Raw genomic sequence first — 22,170 nt, 5'->3', positions numbered from 1 at the left:
GAAAGGAGGCTGTTTGGGCCAACGACCAAGTCACCCACCACCCCCAACCCCACCCCAGCATATTTCCGTGTATGGTATTTCTATCTCTCCCAAGAAATACCAGAAACGGCTACCTCCTTCATTTGTCAAGTAAAAGAAACCTCAGCTTTGCAGTGCGTCTTCCTCCACCCAATCATGCAAAAAGCCCACCTTCTGGGACCAAGGGCTTACAGCCTGGCTGGCAGTAAGCACAGCAGCTAAACTTTGTTTTAAAAACAGGAACCATTTCCTTCCCAGGCAGCAGCAAAACTCGCTCGAGCAATGGTTGTACCTCAGTTGCATATCAGAGTTACCTGGGGAGCTTTTCAAAATCCTGATGCCCAGGCTGTACCCCAAGCCAATTAAGTCAGACTCTCCAGTTGTGGGCAGGTACCCACATTTTCTAAAGCTCCCCAGTGTGTGGCTAAGGTTGAGAGCCACCAGTCTTAAAGACCCTAGACGGCTGGAGTACCTTCGGGGTGGGGGTTGGGGGGCAGTCCACACAATGAGGCAAGAACCCTAAAGAGAGAGCAGGACACCTCCCGTCTGCAACCACACTGTTCTGCATGAGCCCTATCTACAGCTCTACCTGCTCCCGCCCCCAGCCCTCCAGAAACATCCCTGCTCTCCAGCCTCATAAAGGGGTGCCCCAGAAAGCAGGTGCTGGTTCCAGGGGCCTGTTTTAGTTGATGCCTTCGAACATTAAAATCAAAACCTTTCCTTTGGTTCTTGGGTACCCTCTCGCAATTGAAAGGTCCAGTACATTCGTGTGATGTCAGAACCCAGCAAATGCAGGACCTACAGGCAAGATGAATTATTCACAAAGGAGGCCCCAGAGTCAGGCCTGGGGAAGTTTTTCGTGAATCTATCCATGTAAGACTGCTAAATTAATGATGAGCCTGCACACACCTGTGCAATTTAACAGCTCACTTCGGTCTGCAAACAGTCTCTTTTAGGTAACCTCTCCAAAGGCTTGGCTTGGATCCCTCTCATCTAAATAACATAACAAATAAACAGAGCTCTGCCACCACTCCCACCAAGTATGTGGCAGATAAGTGATCTGTGGCAACTGGGAGGGTGTGGCCAGGGGCCTCAGGCATGCTGGGTGTCCAGAGTTGCTACAAGAAGCACTAGGACCCCATTAGGAAACACATACACTCGCCCTTGAGGTTACCCCAAGCAAGCCAGTAAGTTAAAACGGTCGTAGGACAATGACGTAGAAGAGAAATTATAGTTTGCTTCTAAAAACTTGACGCACTTCTGCAAAGTTGCTAAAACTGTGTTTTAAGATGGTTCCTGGCTACCCACAATACGGAAGTTTCAACCTATGAATGTTTATCCTACCGGGTGCCATCCACTTTCCATCTAGAGCTTCAAAGCTCAGGTTTGGGGAGTTAAATGAAAAAAAAAAAAAAAAAAAAAAGTAGTTGCCCTGTCACCCTCCCCAGGCACAGGTAAGCAGGCTGCCAGACCCTGAGCCAGGCGCTGTCCCCAAGTCATAGAGAGCCATTTTGAAAAGGTCCAGGGACAGGAAATACTGAAAAGGGCAGTAAAAAGAGAACAGTGCTTGCTGGTGGTCCCCGAAGGGCTCCAGATCCAACCCTAGGTCGGCTCAGCAGACAAGTTCACGAGGGTCCCCAGGGCAACTGGCCACCGGCAGTGGTAACACATGGCTTTGCCGGTCGGCCAGGATGCAGGTTTCCCTTCCAGACCCGAGGTTATTCCCCCCCGCCCGCCCCCCCCCCCCCCCGCCGTGAACCGCTCTTGCATTCGATCATTAGGTTTACCTTCGGAGTTTGTTTGGTCTGCACATTTCTGAAGAAGGTGGTCTTGGCAGTGAAGAAGCAATCCTCCAGTTCCTCCTCCAGGCTGCAGTACCCACTACTCATGCTGCTGTCCACCGTCATCTAGCCCGGAGCCCCGCGAGGCAGCGGGCGCGTGTGACCGGCCGGGCTCACGCGGCGGCCGAGGTTGGGGTTGGGGTCGGGGAGGGGGGGGGGGTCCCCGCCCCGGGCCCCGCGGGGCGCGAGCTCCCAGCCCCGCCGGCGGGTGGGCGGTCACGGGGCCAGGCGCAGCCGGAGCCGGCCGCCTGGGCTCTCAGCCCGGGCCCGAGCGGCTGGGGCGGCGGCGTAACCTGCGCGCTTCCCCGCGCGCCGCCGGCGCTGCAAGCTCCGGGGTGGGACGTGGGCGCCCGCCTCGCGCGCTGCGCTCGCCGGCTCACTCGGCATCTGCGGTTTCGTCCCCTCCGCCCCGCGCGCGGAGCGCCATCTCGACACCTCCTCCCCCTGCCCGCGCCTTTCCTGCCGCTCGCCCTGCGCGCGGAGAAGTCGGAAGCCACTTCCTCTCGCAAGGTTCCCCAAAGCCCTGCTCGGCTGTCGCGGCGCCCCTCCCCCGCCCGCGCTCCCCCCCACCCCCACCCCACCCCGCGCCTCCCGCCTCACTGGGTGGCGCTGGATCCCGGGGCCAGGTGGACCCGGGGCACCAGAGGTCAGGTCAAGGATGCGGGGAAGGAACAGACCAGGACGCACCCGAGGGAGACACTTCCCTAGGTCTTTTCTTCATCCTTCTGGAAACAGCTCATTATCATCACCCATGATGGCTCATGTTCACGGAGTAGAATGTGCTATAGGGTCGTCAGCGTCTCTCCTCCCCCCCCCCCCCCCCCCCCCAGTCCACCTTCTCATCCCACTCTCACAGCTCCCATTCACTGGGCGAAGGAGCCCGGTCAATCAGAGTGGTTAGAGAAGTAACCGGAGAAGAAGAAAATCAATATCTGTTCTGTCTGCAGAAGCAGCAATATTTTAACTTGGAGACGCCAGAAGAAACTGCAGGGGCCCCACAAGCATATGCAAATCATATGCAAAGTTATGGCAACCTGGAGAGCAAGCCTCCCCTTCCACCCACACACGCAGAACTTGGCCCTCAGGAAGACTCAGGATATCAAAGGAGTCTGCAGCCACCACCCAGGTTATTTGTGCACTTTCCTGACACTCTGGCAAGAGGGGTCTTTGCCAGTTCTTGTCATTCCCATCAGAGATGGCCCACGTTGCGGCGCCTGGGTGGCTCAGTCCCTTAAATGTCAGACTTCCGGTCATGATCTCATGGTTCCTGACTTCCAGCCCAGCATCTGACAGTGCGCAGTCTGCTTGGGATTCTCTCTCTCTCTCCCTCTCTCTGTCCCTCCCCTTCCCTCTCTCTCTCTCTCTCCCAAAATAAATAATAAACTTTGAAAAAATATATATATTAAAAAAAAATAGATGGCCGTGTACATTTCCCCATCAGACTAGATGAAGGGGACATCTTCCTTGACTAGGGCTTAACCCCAAAGCAATTAGGGCAACACCCCCATTATGCCTCAGACCATGTTTGTACAGCAATAGTTCGAAGTACCATTGCTTGAATAACTCCTACATGTGCCAGGCGATTTACATGCAGTCTGCCATTTAACTTGCCCAACAGCCTTGAGGTAGAGATTATTATTCCCATTTTATGGATGAGGAAACTGAGGTTCAGAGTCACACAAGTAGGATATTTGTGCCGGTCCTCAGACCCGGGCCTATGCAACTCTAGGGCGCACGCTCTTAGCCGTTGTGATCTACAGCCTCTCAGCAGAAATGGGACTGTTCTGGTGTGCGTCTTGCCATCTTTCTGTATAATGCGGCCTGGAGTCCCAGGAAAGGAAAACAAAGGCTTCAGAGCCTGGAATGCTGGGGGCACCGTGCTGATGGAGTCTGATGGCCTGTGGACCTCAGAGCACCCTGAGAGTGGCTGAGAGTAGTTAACAGGATGCTCTGCAGGTAGGTTCACCTGGCTCTCCCTGCAGTTCGGAAACAGCCAGTCCCAGGGAAGCACACCGGCTGGAGGGATAGACTCAGCCCCCAGATACCAAGCTGCCAACTACTTTTTCAGCTCTCGTTATTTTTATGAGGAGTCCTCTCCCTCCCCCACCTTAGCCAAATCTGTCAGTGCTCAGGAGGGTTTCACACTGCAGCCCAATCTGGCTCCATCGTCCCACACAGTCTTCTTCCCAGAAGCCTGTGAGTGCCTAGCAGGTCCAAACATGAGATAGCCGAGAGCTGGCACCCCCGGCCGGCCGCCTTGGGCTCAGGAGAAGGGTCAATACCCGTAACTGCCACCCTTAACAGGGAGATAATAAGTGCAAGCAAGCAGCTGGGGATGGGGGCTTGAGTGAGCTACAAGGTGTTTTGGGGAAAGAGCTGACATTTAATAGGGTTGAAGGTAGGTTCTGGCATTATCTGGAACAATCTTTTCTTCAACTGAGTATTTTATTTTTATTTTTTTAATGTATTTATTTTTGAGAGAGCACGAGTTGGGGAGGGGCAGAGGGGGCGGGGGATAGAGGATCCGAAGCAGACTCAGCGCTGACAGCAGAGAGCCTGATACAGGGCTTGAACTCACAAACCATGAGATCACGACCCAAGCCAAAGGTGGACGTTCAAACGACTGAGCCACCCAGGTGGCCCTTCAACTGAGTATTTTAGAGGCTTTTTACTTACTTATTTTTGTTGGAAGGAAGATTCCCCAGAGACAGTGGTTCAGGCAAAGGAATCTGGTATTGGCCTCACCAGTGCCTCCAGGTCCAATGCCAGAATGAGGAACGCTGCAGAGAGGGGGGCTCTGCATGATCCGTGGGCCATCAGCAGCCTACCTGCTTTGTCCAGCCAGCAAAGAAACACACTTTTCTTTATGAAAGGAACCTTCTTGCTCAGTGGGAATCCAGTCCTTAAGAAAACACAAGCCCCAGGTTCTTTGGGGGCCGCACTGTGTCCTTGGAGTCACGCAGAGACCTCTGGAAAGCAACTGCAATGCTACACATTCAAAATGCGCGATCTTAAGACACAGCTAGTAACAGCCTCTTTAAACGTCAAGCCAAAGTACCCCAGGAGTCGGCATGAGTCTCCCCTTGTGAGCAACGCACTAACTGCCAGACGTGCTTAGGAAAAGTCCGAAGTGATTTCGTGTTCTTTTAGGGTGCTATTCTATGCTGTTCCAAATATTAAGAAAAACTGGTGTCTGAATAAGGCTTCTCAAAGCCTTTTTACCATTCATTACTTGGGCGGCTCTAGAATCTTGAAAGCAGGTATTAGACCCATTTTATAGACAGGAAAGTGAGGGAAGTAGCATGTTCCATCACAGCTCATACCTTCAAAGTCTCCTACCTCCTAGTTAGTATCTTTCTCCACCCTGCTCCACCTGTCAGTGACTCTAGGCCTGGAAGAGAGTCATGAGTAAAGAAGCCAGCAACACAGAGACTGTGTTGTTGAGGACCCTGGGACTTTCTTCTGAAAGCTGCAAAGATCAAATAGAATAAATTGGCCAGCCTCCAAGGAGGAAAAATCTAGACTGAAGCTCCAGGGACCCTTAGAAAGGAAGACTGGATTCCTTTCAGTGTCTAATGACCCTGTCAGCACCTCTTCCCTGTGAATAACCAACAGCGGTGACAACCTGACCAGAGGAGGCGAAGGGGGCAGGGGAATGGAAGAGCCTGAGCAGTAGCTTTTTAAGTCTCTGGGGTGAACACACAAAGGACAGGAACTGGCTGCTCTTGTCTCTGGACCCAGAAAGAGGGGTCTGGACCTTAGGTTGCAGGCTCTGGAGCCTTAAATCCATGGCATCGTGCTGGGGTTCAGAAAGGCCAAAGTGAAATGGTGAAATGGGTGACTTTCCTGCCTCAAAGTGTCAGATGATGAAAGACACTATTTTAAGCTTTCTTCCTTTCTCAGATGTGCTCCTGGCATGTGCCCAGATCCCCCTCATTGGAGCCACTGCGTGGCTCTGTGTGTTCCAGAAAAGCTGTATCACAAGACTGGAAGTCAGGAGCTCTATGCTACCCCAGCTCAACTCCAGCTTGGTATGGCATCTGGAGCGGCTTTGGACCTCAGGATTCTTCATCTGTCCCGCTGAAGGGTGTCGGGGTAGAGATCGGATCTGGGGCCTTATGACCTGCCGACATATTCAGAGACTTCAAACCAGGGTCAGGTACCTGCCACCCGACCCCTGAGACATATTTTGAAATTATTATTAGCCAGTATGTGCAGGCACTGTGCCGCTAACTGTATGTGCATCATTTCATTTAGTCCCTACAACAAACTGATGAGGAAGCTACACTTATTATCTCTATTTCCAGAGAGGAAAAGGAGGTTCAGGCAGGTTAAGTAATTTGCACATAATCATACGTGCTAATTAATGGCGAAGCCAAACCCACCCGGTTTGTCTGACTTCAGAATCAAGGTCTGGGACACCCTCTAGTAGTATAAGGTGTTTACCCTTGTGATTGCTCTCGTAATAGCCATCCTGCCCGAAATCATAGCCCATCACAAGCCAGGAACTACTTTCCCCGTCCGCCTCTGCCCCCATCTTCCCTTTAGCTTGTTGAGGTTTCTCAGGGCCCAGCCACTGACCGTCTTCTCTTCCTACCTCTGCTCCCATAAGCCTGTATTCTCCCTGGGAGCTTAGTCTCACCTGTGCCAATGGTGCCAACTATCCCTCACAGACTCGTGTCTCAGAATTCTCACCCTCCCAGGTAGCTCCCGGTGGCAAGATGCAATAGCTCACGGAATACCCAGCCCTTCCCTTGGAGCCTCACTGGCGACGGGCCCCAAATTGAGCTTATTATTCCCCGCCTCCCCCTCCACCTGCTCCTTCACATTTCCTAGCTCAATGAATACCATTAATGTAGATTACTGCAAAGCCTTCCAGTAGTTTCCTTTGTTTCCATCTCTGCCGGCTCCAAACTTCCCGTACCCTTATCGCCAAGGTCACCGTTTTTTTTTTTAATATTTATTTATTTATTTATTTATAAACTTTTTAAAACTTTTATTTATTCTTGAGAGAGAGAGAGAAAGAGAGAGAGAGAGTGGGGGAGGGGCAGAGAGAGAAGGAGACACGGAATCCGAAGCAGGTTTCAGGCTCTGAGCTGTCTGCACAGAGCCCATGCAGGGCTCAAACTCACGAGCTGCAAAATGATGACCTAAGCAGAAGCCAGACACTTAACCAACTGAGCCACCTCGGAGCCCCTATTGTTTATATATTTTGGAAAGAAAAAGCATGAGCAGTGGTGAGGCAGAGAGAGGGAGACAGAGAATCCCAAGCGGGTTCTGCACTATCAGCACAGACCCCTACATGGGGCCTGATCCCATGAACCGTGAGATCATAACCTGAGCCAAAATCAAGAGTTGGACACCTAACTGACTGAGCCACCCAGGTGTCTCCAAAGTCACCCTTCTGTACGAAGGTCTAATCATGACTGTTCTATCACAAAACCTTTTATTCAAATTTCAACTAATAGTTATTGAATAACTATTACTATAGTATACTAGACTATACTATACTATCACTGTACTATAATTATTACTATGCTATAATTATTATTATGTGTTGAGCTCTAATTGCTGATTCTTTCATCCATTCATTTAAGAAATATTTACTGGGCAGGGGCGCCTGGGTGGCTCAGTTGGTTAAGCGTTAGCCTTTGGCTCAGGTCATTGTGGGTCTGAGCCCCGAGTCAGGCTCTTTGCTATCAACATGGAGCCTGCTTTAGATCCTCTGTCCCCCTCTCTCTCTGCCCCTCCCCCACCTCTGTCTCTGTCTCTGTCTGTCTCTCTCTCTCTCACTCTCTCTCTCTCTCAAAAATTAATAAACTTAAAAGAAAAAGGAATATTTACTGGGTACCTTCTACATGGCAAGTACCAGACCAGGAGTTGAGATTCAGGCCTGGATTAGACATAGTCTCTGCCTTGTCACCATGCACAGTCTAGTAGAACAACATGAAAGAAGAAGTTATATTAGAGTTATCAAGCTCTTATACATTTCATATTCTCACTTGATCGGCACAACCCTGCGAGGAAGTATTTTGCAGAGGAATAAACTGAGGCTCAGCGTGCTTAGTTTGCCCTAGTCACAGAGCAAGTAAATGGCAGAATCTGATTTACAGTCCAGACCCTCTGTATCTGACAATTTTCCATTACAATTGTCCTTCCTCCAACGACTCTCACTCCCCACTGCCTACAATAATGTTCCAAACTGCACCCTCCAAGTCGGTCCTTCAAGGCCCTTCACAGCACATGCCCAGCAGGCAGTTCATACCCATCTCCAGCCAGCATAGAGCATCCCTCATTGCAGCCGCACAAGATTTGATTCATGCTCCCAGCAGCTTCCCTGCCCTCTTGTGGTTTGTTCTGCTGCTTTCTCCGCCTGTCAAAATCTTACGTCCTCCCCTCTTCCTGACACATATTTACCGGCAACGACCAGACCTCCCACACCTTCCCCATGCTTTTCAGAAGCAGCCTTTCCCAGATGCCCTCTCTGGCTTGAATCTTAAGAATGCCATCCTCCATCCTGAGAGTAGCATTTTACAGTATTAAACCAGCCGTGCAGAGCAGAGAGCTCTATTTCTCCTCAGGCGACTTCCTGTCATAAAAGGTAAGTGGCTACATACCATTTAGGTTAGACTCACAGGAGATTCACTGTCTCGCGGGTTCTAGCCCACACAGCACTTCTGTTGCTTGGCTGACAGCTTTGATAGGGCCCTTGCGTTTAAAAACACTGGACACAGTTAAGGCAGGGATACCAAGAAGCACAGGTCCTGAAGAGCTCATGTCAGGTCCGAGTCAGACACAGGGAGTCTACCTTCTAGTTGTCCTCCTTTGATGAGACTAGAAAATCACAAAAGGTGTTTCTGATCAACAACCCTGCCCCCCACCTGCCCCTCTCCAGGCAAGACCAGTCCTCCATTAGCCAGGGCAACGTGGTCACCAGGGTCAGACACAAACAACTCCTGCACTGTGACACGTAGAAAGAGGCCTCGCTGCCTCCTCAGAGACTCAGGACTGACCCGGCCCACCCAGAGGCCATCTCAGGCAGCCACAGTCGGGGTCGAGCTGTGAGGAACACAGGGAAATGTCTCCAGTACCTAAGGATTTCTAAAGAAATAGGTACTAGAGCTGTGTCCCTCCTCAGAGCCAGGACCTCAGGTGCCTCCTGGTTGGGAAGGCTTTCAGCTCTGCCTGATCAGAAACAAGCCCCATGGGTTGGACTGAGCTGGTCAGATAGGCCTTGGGGCGGCTCCTGTGAGAGGCAGCTGCCTAGTGGAAATGAATCACTGACAGCTTTGGCTAACACTTCTGGCTTCTAGAGCATTGAAGGAAATCTGTGGAGGGTGGAGCAGCTGTCCCAAATGTAGCCAGAGTGGAGCAGGACAGCTGGAGACTGGCTTTGGCACATGTGGGTGGGCTGGCAACAAATGAAATAAAATGGAAACATAAAATATATTCAATTTTCCAAAATAAGGCAGGGAAAAAAGAGGAACAAAGAACAGAAAGGACAGACAGGAAAAAATAGAAACATGATAGACTTAAAATCTAATTATATCGATAATCACATTAAATGCAAATGATCTAAATAACCCAATTAAAGGGCAGAGATTATCCAATTGAATTAAAAAAAAAAAAACAAGATCCAACAATTTGCTATCTAGAGGAAATGACTTTTAACTATAAAGACACAAATAGCCTAAAAGTAAAAGGATGGATTAATAAGTATCATGCTCATGGTAATCAAAAGAAAGCTGGAGTGGCTATATTATTATTGGACAAAGTAGATTTCAGAGCAAAGAATATTACCAGGGATATAGAAGGTTATTTCTTAATGATAAGGGGTCAATTCATCTAGAGAACATACTAATCCTAAATGTCTAAGCACTGAATAATGGAGCTTCAAAATTCAGAAAGATAGAACCATAAGGAGAAATAGGGTAATCCACAATTATAATTGGATATTTCAATACTTATCTCTCAATAACTGATAAAACAAGTAGAAAGAACACATGATATACCTCAACAAATGTTAACTACTGTTGTTATCAGTCACAATTAAATGCGATAAACCTTTGTCCAGCATTTCGGAGGAGACCTAGAACCCAGAATCCACTGAGAAAGGTGCAGGTGTGTGTCAGTGTGTGTTAGGGAGCCTGAGCAGGGACAGACCCCGCCCCCAGGCTCTCCCCGTCTTGCAGCTGGCTCCCCCGTGTGGTAGTTCTGGGCTCAGCATGTGGCTGTTGGGCTCAGGTTGGGGCAGGCCAGCGTTCTGGAAAGGCAGAGCCCTGGGTAGACAGACAGCAGCGTGCCTGCTGTGGGAGGGAGCATGGGGCCAGGAGCCAGGAAACTCAGCTCTCCATGCCAGCTGAGTCACCTCGCATGGCTGCAGGGGCTGAGGGAGGCCATTCCAGCAGAGGCCCCGCTAAGGAGTGACAGTAGAGGGTGGGAGGTAAGGGTGTGGCAGAAAGGTATCAGCCAGCAACCTGTGGGGCTGATCCACCCTGGAGCTATGGAAGCCATCTATCTGTCCCTTTGGTGAGTGGGGACATGGTCTTGGTCTTTCCATCTACAAAGGGGAGCCATACCTTGGGCCACAGGGGAGAGGACAATCACCAATCTTATAGCAAAAAGTGCCTGCCAGACCACAGTCATAGTGTCTCGGTTTCATGTCCAGGACAGTGGCCCATCTTTCTGGTATTTTGGAGAGTTGGCAGAGCCAGACCATGAAGGATGTCTGTGCTTGTCCAGATTTGGATTGATTTTGAGAGCCATGGGAAGCCACTGAAGGTTTTCATCACAGGGATGGCGGGATAAAAAGTCCAGGAGGGCCATTGGAGGCAACAGAGACAGAGACTCCTACTCCCACCCCCGCAAGGTGAAATCTCTCCCGTGGATTGCCAGGAAGCCTCCAAGCCCTTGCTCTGCACTAACACACACACACACACACACACAATACAGATAGGCTTGCCCTGTATGGACCATGGAGTGACTTACTTCCACTCTGCACGATTCCCTACGGTAAGTACCTAAGGATCCATTCCTCCTTTCTTTCTTTCTTTCTTTTTTTAATGTTTATTCAGTTTTGAGACACAGAGAGCAAGCAGGGGTGGGGCAGAGAGAGGGAGACAGAATCCAAAGCAGGCTCCAGGCTCCTAGCTGTCATCACAGAGCCTGACGTGGGGCTCAAATTCACGAGCTGTGAGATCATGACCTGAGCCGAAGTCAGACGCTTAACCGACTGAGCCACTCAGGCGCCCCTCCTTTGTTTCTTTTATATTTTTTTTTCAAGTTTCTTTATTTTCAGAGAGAGAGGGAGGGAGGGGCAGTGAGAGGGGGAAAGAGCGAATCCCAAGCAGGCTCCACCGTCAGCCTGATGTGGGGCTTGAACTCATGAAGCGTAAGATCATGACCTGAGCCGAGATCAAGAGTCAAACGCTTAACCGACTGAGCTGCCCAGGCGCTCCCACCTCCCATCTCTCCTTTGGCTGAGCGCCTTAGCACTGGCTCAGATGGCTGGAATTTTCTTCCCAGCTGCCCAGGTTCTCTCCACAGTCACAGCCTCCCTTAGGCAGGGGCCAGACCCAGTGTGCTGGTAATCGAAGCACTGGATGACCTAAGAGACTAGCTTCCGTAGGCAGCATTTCCCACTGACAGCACCTAAAAGGATTTTAGAGCAGTGCCTGGCTCAGTAAATACGTGTGGAAGGAATCTGAGGCAGTCCTTGCAAACACGTTGTTCTTTCAATTTTAGAGATTAAGAATTAATTGAATATGTGTCAGGGAAAAAAATCCTCAGGACATCAAACCAGTGGTTCAAGGATTTTCAAATTTTCCTTGAACACATGTTTTATCTAAGTTTGATAAAATGAACGTATTTAAAGAGAAATATTAAGGAAATCGTAGCACAGGAGGAACATGGGGATGGCCAGACTCCCACGTGTGGAAAGTGCCTGAGTGAGGGCCGGGCCGGGCCGTGTGCAGCCAGGAGCAGGAGGCTGGTTTCTGGGTGCTCCTGGCTCCTAGCTCCCGAAAGGGCAGGGGGAGGGGAAGGACCCTGGGAGCAGCAGGTGTAAACCACTTCAGTGCCCGGCTGTGAGTGACCTGAGTGGAAGGAAGATCGCTTCTGGTTTTGCTTGTCACCTGCACATTCCATGCACCAACACAAGTGGCACCAGAGGCCACGGAGGCAGAGCTGCGAGGCGTCCCCTGGGCTACAGTGGGTTATGATGAGAATCAACAGTTGGGGCAAGAACTTCCACCCTCGGGGTCTACTTCCGCAAAGGCAATGAAAGGCCTGGACCAAACTGGCAAACTCGAGCTCCATTGCGAGGGCACCGGGGAGTCCCTGAGGGTTTTTTTTTTCATCACAGAGTGACCTAGGAGTAAAGACCACCTGAAGCATAAAGTAATCAGGGCCTAGTAAAGGAACTTCAGCCATGCTGGCAATTTCTTGTGGTCTTTGGCCAATGCCAGCCATGTTCTCTGGGAATCAGGGTTAAACTGAAGAAGGGACCTGGGGTGGACATGAAGGGGATTTGCTAGGTCAACAAGAAGTGCCCAGGGAAAAAGTCACATATCACAGACGTCAGAGATCTCTAAGGAGAGATTCTAAAACACTAGTTTTGGGGCACTTGGGTGGCTCAGTCCATTGAGCGTCTGACTCTTGATTTCAGCTCAGGGTATGATCTCATGGTCGTGGGATGGAGCCTCACATCTGACTCAGTGCTGAGCGCACAGCCTGCTTGAAACTCTCTCTGCCTCTCCTTCTGAACCTCCCCTGCTTGCACCCAGTCTCTCTCTGTCTCTCAAAAAAAAAAAAAATAATAATAGGGGCGCCTGGGTGGCTCAGTCGGTTAAGCGTCCGACTTTGGCTCAGGTCATGGTCTCATGACTCATGAGTTTGAGCCCATGTCTGGCTCTGTGCTGACAGCTGAGAGCCTAGGGCCTGTTTCAGATTCTGTGTCTCCCTCTCTCTCTATGCCTCCCCTGCTCGAGCTCTGTCTCTGTCTCTCAAAAATAAAATGAAAGTACTAGGTTTGTGGTGGAGAAAGAACAGGTGGGCACCTTTCCTCCGTTTCTCCACTTGGGAGAGTCAACCACAACCCACAGGGCCTGTTAAGTTTGCAGCTGGGGGTTCTGAGTCCATCTCTGCCCCCTCACACACCTACCCCTCTTCCTCCCTCCCTGTCTCCCTCTGGCGTGGCAGAGAGAAGACAGCCAGAACCTTGGGATTACTGCTTTTCAAAGGTGGAGGCCAGATACTTATCTACAGGATGATCCCAACCATGTTTTGAAAAATGGATGAATATACAGGAAGAAAATGTAAAAATGTTAACTCACAGTGGTTCCTTCCAGACGGAGGGAAATCAATGATTTTCTTTTCCTTAAAGAGTTGCAAGGAGAAATGCCACCAAGCTGAGACCCCCCAGCAGCCATATGCCCCCAAACTAGCTGAGCTCAGACCAGGCCACAACAAAGCCTCCCAGGAAGACGGCACTGGCACATGAAGCTAGCTCTGCCCAGGTGACCACGTCAAGGTGAAAGAAAGCTCCATGCTGGTATTTAACTGAAAATCAAGCCAAGGCGGAAATCAGCATAAACAAGCCTTTTAGAAAAGGGGAGCGAGCCTGGAGCAGGGCCCAGGTTTTATTGATAGAAGGCTAGGTCCTGCCCTGGCTGTGCTGAAGCATGCAGTCGGGCCTGTCCAAGGCAAACATAACAGCCGACCCAGCCGGCCGGGAGCAAACCCCACTCCAGACTGTTTGCTGGCTGGGGGGCCGTTCAGCACCCTCGTGGGACCCTTGGACCCTTCTGTGTGGTTCTGTGTGGCTCCTTCTATATTTTACTGGTGGATGTACTCTAGACATTGGTGGATGAGTCTAGACTCAGCCTTGATGCAGTTTGCCACATGGTTCTGAGGTTCACTCCTCTTTCCAGCAGAGGAAAGGGGGGGCCTCTCTGCTTCCGAATACTCAGACTTGGAAGCCCCTGTTTGCTGTTGGCACCCTGAGGGGGAGACAAGATACACAGCAAACTCCAGGGCCTGCCCACCACACTTGGGAGCTAGCTAAACTGTTCCAGGGAAGGGTTTCTAGACCTCCCCTGGGCCAGATAATTCTTTGCTGTGGGGGCCTGTCTTGTGTAATGTAGGGTGTTTAGCGGCATCCCGGGCTTCTCCCCCTAGATGCCAGTAGCATCACCCCAGTTGGGACAACCAAAAATATCTCCAGAAACTGCCATTTCTAGGAAATGCTGCTGCAGGGTGTGCTCTGTAACCCCCCACCTCCATCTTGTAAGGAAAACCTTAGGCAAAATTCTGCATCGTTCGGCAGGGTTTTGGAGGTCTGACTTGCCCCTCCTTCCTCCTCACCCCTCGTGGGGCATCAAGGCCTGGTTACATTCGGGCCGCACTAGAAACAGTTCCTATTCCAAAATGTGTGGAGGATGTACAGAATTTTTGTAAACATGTACCTTAGAACCCATTCGGTCTCGTTCTTATAGAAACATACATCATGTTTGCTTTCTAGCAATGCTTTCCCAATGGGAGAGAAGGGGTGGGGGAACAGCAGGAAGGCTGGTAACACCCACAGGCAGATCAGGTGACTAATCATGGCCAGAAAATGCCTGTGGACGGCTAGTCTCAGGAGCTGGGGCCCACTTGGGATTCCCCCGGGGCCACTCGTGTTCTCTCCAGGAAGTAACCAGTCATTCGGCACCTGTGTTGTCTCTCACAGCACCCTGGGCTTATTTGTTTAAAATCTCACTCCCCTCCTCTACCGCAAGCACAAGGAGGACAGGCACTGTGTCTGTTTCCTTCATCACTAAGTCCTTGGCATTCCTGGGCCTGGCACATGGTCAACCCTAAAAACCTATTTCTTAAGTGAATAGATGAACAATATCTGGGAACACTCCATACTTCCTTGACCAGCAACTCATACATTAAGGATCAGATCAAACGTCCCTGATGTCTCCCAACAGAAACAATTGCCTTGCATTCTCAAAACACTTGATTTGTGCTTCTTTTATTGCAACGTGCATCACAGTACATACTCTTGGGTTGTATTCTGTGTCCCCTGCCAGAATGTAAGGTCTCTGGGGACAAGCACTGTGAACCACCATTTATTATCCCCACTCTCACCAGTGCTTGGCACACAATGGATACTCAATGAGGGCTCGTTCAATGCAAGAATCAAAAAATCTTGTCCTGTCTCCATTCCAAATCCTAGACATCAAAGTTTGGATGCATCCTGACTCAAGAGCCTTGGCTAAACCCATGAACCAGAGGCTGCTTTGGGTATCGATTTCCTGGTTCTTGAACACAAAGCAAGAATATCCGCCCAGCCCTTCTAAAGTTATATCTAGGTTAGCAGGCTGACCACAGGGAGGATGATATACTGGAGGAGCCTCAGCCCCAACATCCCCACTGCCCCAGGGCTATGAGGCTTCAAAGGACCTTCAGGAGCCTTCTCTCCTTCCTGGGCTCATCTATACCCACACCTCTAGCTTGAAGCCCTCGGCCAAAGCAGGCTCTGTGCTTGGAGAGCACTGAAGAGCACTTCTGAGTGTCTACACAGTTCTCTGTGTCACTGTTCGTGTTCCATCATCCCAGGCCCTTGGAAAGGGGTGTGTCTGGCCAGCAGGAGACCCCAACATCCAGCACACGTGCGGTATTCATGCCACCTCCTGCTGACCAGAGCTCCCGGGCAAAGAAAGTGGAGTCTAGGACACCAGAGGAAACTGTTCCCAGCCCGGTCCCTGAGTTTTGCTGCCTACCTGGCTGAAGACTGGAGTGAGGGTGCTTTCTGGAGAGGGTCTGTCCTGGGATGGGCCTCCCTGCTGACTGCAGTCCAGCTGGATCAGATGGCGGCACTCCGGGTGGCAGGTGAATTTACAGTCTGGAGGGAAAGAAGCACCAGGGGATTAGGAGTCAGGCAGGATTCTATCCACTTCCACCCAGAGAAATACCCTGGGAGATGGCGTTTCGCTCCAGGAAGGAAAACGGTGAAGGAGAGAAGTGGAGCGTGGGAGGACACCTCAGTGCCACGGGGAATGGCTGGTGACGGGTAATGCGTGTTTTATGCGTATGCAAACTGTTCTCACCACCGTTATTTTGTGTGACCTTGCAATCATTATTATTGCCACTTTACAGACAGGAAATTGGGATCTAGGGACCTTAGCGACTTTCTCAAGGTCAAGTCATCCGACTTCAGGCTGGTGCTCTTTCTACTGATTGACATCAATCACCAGGGATCACAGATCCCTGGAGAAAGACTTCACTTTTCTGGGCCTCATTTTGCCAGCCTGTAGGATACAGGTAATAGCTTCCCTGCCTGGTGCACAAGGAAGTTCATAGTCATAGGGGAGAACAGGTCTTAACAAATTAAAAGTACCTCCAGGGACAAAGGCGTTATCCTCAACCCAGAAGGACTGTTACCTGTCTCTGACCCTGCCCCAACCAGAAATGTGGAGGCGGCTTCTCTAACCCAGCTTAAAAGTCCTGCAGACAACATCCCAAATCAGGTGCTTCATGGGAAAGCATATGTTTCTTTTTTTTTTTTTTTTATGTTTTATTTATTTCTGAGAGAGAGAGAGAGAGACAGAGCACGAGCGGGGGAGGCACAGAGAGAGAGGGAGACACAGAATCTGAAACAGGGTCCTGGTTCTGAGCTGTCAGCACAAAGCCCAACGCGGGGCTCCAACTCACAAACCTTGAGATCGTGACCTGAGCCGAAGTCAGACGCTTAACCAGCTGAGCCCCCCAGGCGCCCTGGGAAAGCATACATTTCACAGACAATGTTCATTTCCATGGAAGCAGGACTAAATCTCCAGGGTTGTACAGAGCCTTGGGAACTACTTTAGCGGTGGGGAGACTGAGGCTCAGAGAGGTGAAGTGAGTTTGCCCAGTGACACACGGCTCAGCAGCAGAGCCAGTGCTGCCAGCACTTCCCCGGGGGGGGGGGGGGGGGCTCTCTGCAGCCTCTTCAGCAGGAGGCCAGGCAAGGGAAGGAGAGCACTACAGAGGATGGGAGTGAAGTAAAGAAACCCACGCAAGTCCATCAGCAGGCGAAATGCCCGGATTTGGTCAGGTTTGAGGTGCGGTTCCTGCACACAGCTTCTGGGCCAGCTGGGGTCACCTGTCCCGGAGGTGCCACAGCTCGGCCTGAAGACCCAGCCCAGGCAGGGTGCAGAGTCTCTCTTGAGAAGGCTGACTTCCTGAATGCAAGGCCAGGTGTGTGGGGATGGGCTGATCTGGACAGGATCTGTGGTAGGGGACACGATAGCCTGCACTTGTTTGGACAATCTGGGGACTGGGCTGACAGGAACTCAGGCTCCTGACATTCTTTTCCTTCCTTGTAACAAGCTTCAAAAATCCAGCACATGTGGATTCTTTTTTTTATTAATTAATTAATTTATTTTGAGAGAGAAATAGAGTGTGTGTGAGGGGCAGAAGAGAGAGACAGAGAGGGAGAGAATCCCAAGCAGGATCCACACTGTTAGCACGGAGCTCAATGTGGGGCTTGAACTCACGAACCCATGAGATCATGACCTAAGCCAATATCAAGTGTGTAATTGGATGCTTAACATACTGAGCTAACCAGGCATCCCCCATCTTGGGCCCGGGGTGAGTCTGTTCTTCTCCCACTCTTTTGGGGGTTTTGGAGTGAGACTTCCACTCTCCGCAGATGCCCTCTTCCTTTACACCCCCAAAGATGAGCACCTGACACAGGTTTTGCCACTAATGTCTGCAGGGGAGCATTCTCAGAAATGTGGGGACACACAGAGACTCCGGAACCCTGAGACCATCTGACTCAATCAGTGGTCTCAAGCTCTCAGCCACCATTCTGGAATAGCATTTAGAAGCTCTCTTGCTTATCCCCCTCATGCCCGGATGCCACCAATATCCCCTCCTTCAGACCCTGCCCTTGTCCAGGCCTTCCTGACTCTCCTCCTTACAAGCCATCCCCTCACCTGGAGACAGAATGGTGAAGCCATTGTCTGAGGTATGAACCCTATACTTCCAAGTGCCCACATGTATTTCTGGGCCCCCCAGTAGGAGATCTCTGCCCCACACAGGGATGGCCTCACTCTTAGTGGGGTGAAGGGCTCAGGGGGATATGCAGGCCAAGTCTCCCCTGCCCACAGTGCCCAGAAATGCCGGGGCCTTGATAAGGCAGCACTGAGGCCAGAGCCCACACAGAGAAGCATTGTTCCAGGACTCTGCTCCGGGAACACACCTGTACAGCTTCTGGCAGCCCTCTGAGCGATGAAGAATGCTCCGGGGCTGCCAAGAAGTGGAAACAAGGAAGAGAAGAAAGGACTAGAAGTTCTCCCAACTCGACAGCAAACAAGAGCTGCCACCAACTCACAAATGGGAAAGCGTCATAAGGCAGGAGGATGTCTTCCAGTCTCTTCTTTGAACTCCTGGTACCGTTGACTCAGGCTTTGTATGTCCACCTGTGCATCATGTCCTTCTCTCTCTCTCTCTCTGTGCTCTGTCTCTGCTTCTCTCTCTCTCTCTCTCTCTCTCTCTCTCTCTCTCTGTGCTCTGTCTCTGCTGTTTCTCTCTCTCTCTCTGTGCTCTGTCTCTGCCCTGTTTCTCTCTCTCTCTCTCTCTCTCTCTCTCTCTCTCTCTCTCTCACACACACACGCACACACACACACACACACACACACACAAACACCCTGAAAACAGCACCAAACCTCAGAAAGATTTTTTTTTTTTTACAGTCCTGACGCTGAGCTGGATACAGCTAGGGGACAGAAGACTCCAGGGTGAATATTTGGGGATTTTATAAAAAGCACATTTGAGCACCGATGACTTTGTTCCATCAGACCGTGTAATCACAGACTGTAGCAAAACCACTGAAACACATCTTGATACTTCCAGGCCCCCTGGAAATGCTAAGCACAGGTCTTTTCGGCCAGCAGAGATGAAGTCAGAGCCCCCACGCCCTTCTCCAAACACGGAAGCAAGCCCCACCAGCCACAGCCAGAAGCCTGCGGGCCTGATGTGCTCCAAGTGGGAAGATCCATGGGATTCCAAAGGCAGAGGCATGTTCCACTGGGACCCAGTGGTTAACCCCCCACAAGCCATCTTTCCCTCAAGACAGCTCATCGCGAGTACTGCTAAGCCATCTCCTTGGTATTCATTGCCCTCCACAGCCTTCAACTGGCGCTCAATCTGGACACAGAAAGAGAGAGAGACCTTGGGTAACACAGGGCCACAGAGGCCCCCAGGAACGGCCCAAGCTTCCCTGAACAGCCAGAACCACCATCTGTGGTAACAACTCTAATGTCTTGAGCACAGACCTCCCCACACCCGAGGGTAACGATGAATGAGACAAGACTTCTGGGGGAGTCAGGCTACCTGGGCAGACAGGACCCATGTGTGAAGAGATAACTAATGACGAAGACAGCACAGATCCAGGAAACCTGTTCAGAGGACAGAGACCCCTGCCAGCCACAGCAGTTGGGAAGGTTTCTTGGTGAGGGAGGCTCTGGGGACCTTGAAGAATGGATCAGATTCCAGACGACTCATATTTCCACATCACAAGGGCCAAGAGGAGGCAGGGAGCTCTGACATCAAAAAGAGGATAGGACAAGAATCTCCCGACAAGAGGCAGCAAAGATTAGGGAGCGACATTCCTCGGTTCTAATAGACGTATCTTAGAGAGAACAGCATTTCTTGCATCTTTATTTCATTTTTATTTTTTTGAGATAGAGCATGCAAGAGCGGGGCAAGGGCAGAGAGAGGGAGAGAGAGAGAGAAAGAGAGACAGAGAGTGAGCAGGGGAGAAGGGCAGAGGCAGAGAGAGAGAAGCTTAAGCAGGCTGTACGCTCTGTGCAGAGCCCCGTGCGGGGCTTAATCTCACGGCCGTGAGATCATGACCTGAGCCAAAATCAGGAGGCAGACGCTTAACTGACTGAGCCACACAGGCGCCCCAAGAACTGGTATTTCTTGACCTTAGTACTGTCATCTATAAAAGAGAATTATCATCCCTTCTGGTCTCCATCCTTCCCTTCCAGCTATAACCCCTGGCTGCATTCTTAGGGATAGTTTGAGGAAAATAAATGTGCCTCCAGGTCCTGGAAGAGGCGCCTCTGGAAACAGAGGACGTGACTGTAAGGAGAAATGATGGAGACAAATCATAAGAGGGGTCCTTCTCCAAGGAGGGACCCCTGAGCCAGGACGGAGAGAAGGTTCCTAGGACCCAACCTCAGCACCCAGACTTCGTTAGTTTCCCAGTTGTTGTAATAAAGTACCTTGAACTAGTGGCTTAAAACTGAAATTTATTTGAGTTCGGAAGGCTGCAAGGCTGATAAGGAACTCTTTGCCCTCTCACCCCAGAGTTGCACGTAAGATGCTGAGATAATGTGGAGCTCTCTACTTAACTGCCCCTGAGGCTAAGGCCTGGGGTGAGGGCGGAAGCTGGCACCCAGGGTACAGAGCCTGGTTTGCAGCGGGCCCACAGGCCTCCCTCCGGGTCACTCCCGGGTCAGCGAAGACCAGCTTCTTGCCCTGAATGACCACAGCCACTTCTGAGGCCCAAGGGGAAAGCATGACAGCCTGTGAATCTAGGAGCCCCACACCCATTCTCTGGGTACCCCAGGCCTTCTTAGAGAAGGTCAGCCTCCGAACAAACTTTTCTCCCTCCCCCTTTCCGCCTTCAGGGACCTGGCCTGTACTGCGGTGTGATGGCCAGAGAATGGACTTTGAGGTAGGCCTGGCCTTCAGTCACACTCAGCCAGCTCCATGACCTTAGATAAGTTACTGCACTTCTCTGAGCATTAATCTCGTCAAGCATAAAACGGGAATGAGCTCCTAGGGCGTCCATGAGGATTCAATGGGGTTCTTGGTGCAGAGCACTGCATGGGGGTGGGGGGACCTCAGCCAACATCCCACCCCCACCCCCGGCACCGCCTTGCCAGGCAGACTCCTTACCCCACTCAGCTCCTGGCGGATGATCTACAGTTTCACCAACCTTCCCCCAGCTAGTCATTTCAAAGCAAGCACACAAGTAGCTTTTAGTTTTAAAATAATTTTGTTCTGAGGCACTACAGAGAAATCTGAAAAAACAAAACAAACAAAAGTGCATTGGAAAAATACAGTGTTAACATAAGTTTTTAAACAACAGAAGTAAGGGTTGTCCTGGCCCTCCAGAGCAAGTCAGTGGGGACAGTCCTCAGTGGCGGGGGTCCCTTCTCAGACCTTCTCAGGACCCTTCAAGCGTCCCCCATTCTTGCACTAGGAGCCACTCCCAGTAGTGTGCTCCAAACCCATAAAATAGTGTCAAAGGGATTTGAGCAGGAGTGCTTTTTCCCTCTGCCCCAGCAGGTGATGGCCACAGCACCCCTCCCTGAGGTCTCCACCTGGTCCTGGGAAGTACCAGTTCACAGTTCCAGCCCCAGCCACTCAGCCTGGGAGCTCTGAACCCCACCCATCCTGTCTGCCTGTCCTGGACCGGCTCTTCAAACACAGCCCCTTTATCTCCGGGATGCCACAGCTGGGAGACTCAACTATTTGGGCAACAGCAGTTCTTGTGCTGAGATCCCCGGGCAGCGTCACCAGAGAGGCTCGTTCATCAGCCACGGTCAAGCTCCACGAGCAGTGGGCTCTCGGCCTCCCCCACTCAAAGAGGCCCAGCCTCGGTACCTCTGCTCTCCATGACACCATAGCGGAGCCAACCACCTCATCACACGGACAGATGACGATGGCAGGAAAGCAAGCACAATGGACACCGGGCTCCCAGCACCAGCTGCCTCACAGAGGCACCAAAGTGCATCCACTCAGCAGCAGTAAGTCAGAAATCCTTAGAGCACAGGTGCCTTAAGGACACTGCTTGCCGTGTATGAGAGGTCTTTGCGAACAGGTGCAGGGGATGGAGCACTTAATCAGGAGCTAGGGAATGAACGGAGTCTGGCCCCCAGAGTTACTCAGATCAGGGTTTGAACCCAAGCTCTGCTTCCAATTGACTATGATGTGCCTGGACAATTTGCTTAACCTCGGCAAAATATGGGATTTATTTAGCCTCAACTTCCTCATCTGCAAAATGGAGCTAGCAGTATCTCCCTTACCAGCAGATTTGTTGCCAACATTAAAGAGAACGTATGTAAAGCATCCAGTATTGCCTGGTACCATAGTAGGTGCTCAGTAAATGACAGCTGTCATTTTCAACACTATGGGATTCCGGAGTCTGGGTACCCTGCTTCAGCATGTGATGCCAGCCAAAAAAACCTCTCCGTTTTGGGGTCTTCTTCCAAGGTATTACAGTGGTAAGAGGCAACTTTCCAAGAAGTTCCTCCTACCTGCTCCAGCC

At 51.1% G+C, this 22,170-nt stretch overlaps 1 protein-coding gene across 2 annotated transcripts in view; it reads right to left on the bottom strand.

Annotated features, from left to right (window-relative positions):
* The window catches only part of RASSF5 (Ras association domain family member 5), a 66,876-nt gene that overhangs the window by 27,342 nt on the left and 17,364 nt on the right, over positions 1-22,170 (bottom strand). Inside the window, exon 2 of one of the 2 annotated variants that reach the window (XM_058700758.1) lies at positions 15,626-15,747. In XM_058700758.1, the coding sequence (XP_058556741.1) occupies positions 15,626-15,747 (122 nt within the window). Of the gene's footprint in view, positions 1-1,805; positions 2,360-15,625; positions 15,748-22,170 lie in introns of those variants that run through there. The other variant, XM_058700759.1, reaches the window with a different exon arrangement.

The sequence above is a fragment of the Neofelis nebulosa genome, chromosome 15 (genome assembly GCF_028018385.1).
Source record: "Neofelis nebulosa isolate mNeoNeb1 chromosome 15, mNeoNeb1.pri, whole genome shotgun sequence".
NCBI lineage: Eukaryota > Metazoa > Chordata > Mammalia > Carnivora > Felidae > Neofelis > Neofelis nebulosa.
Note: the sequence above shows the minus strand (reverse complement) of the source record. Positions and strands in the feature narration are given on the sequence as shown.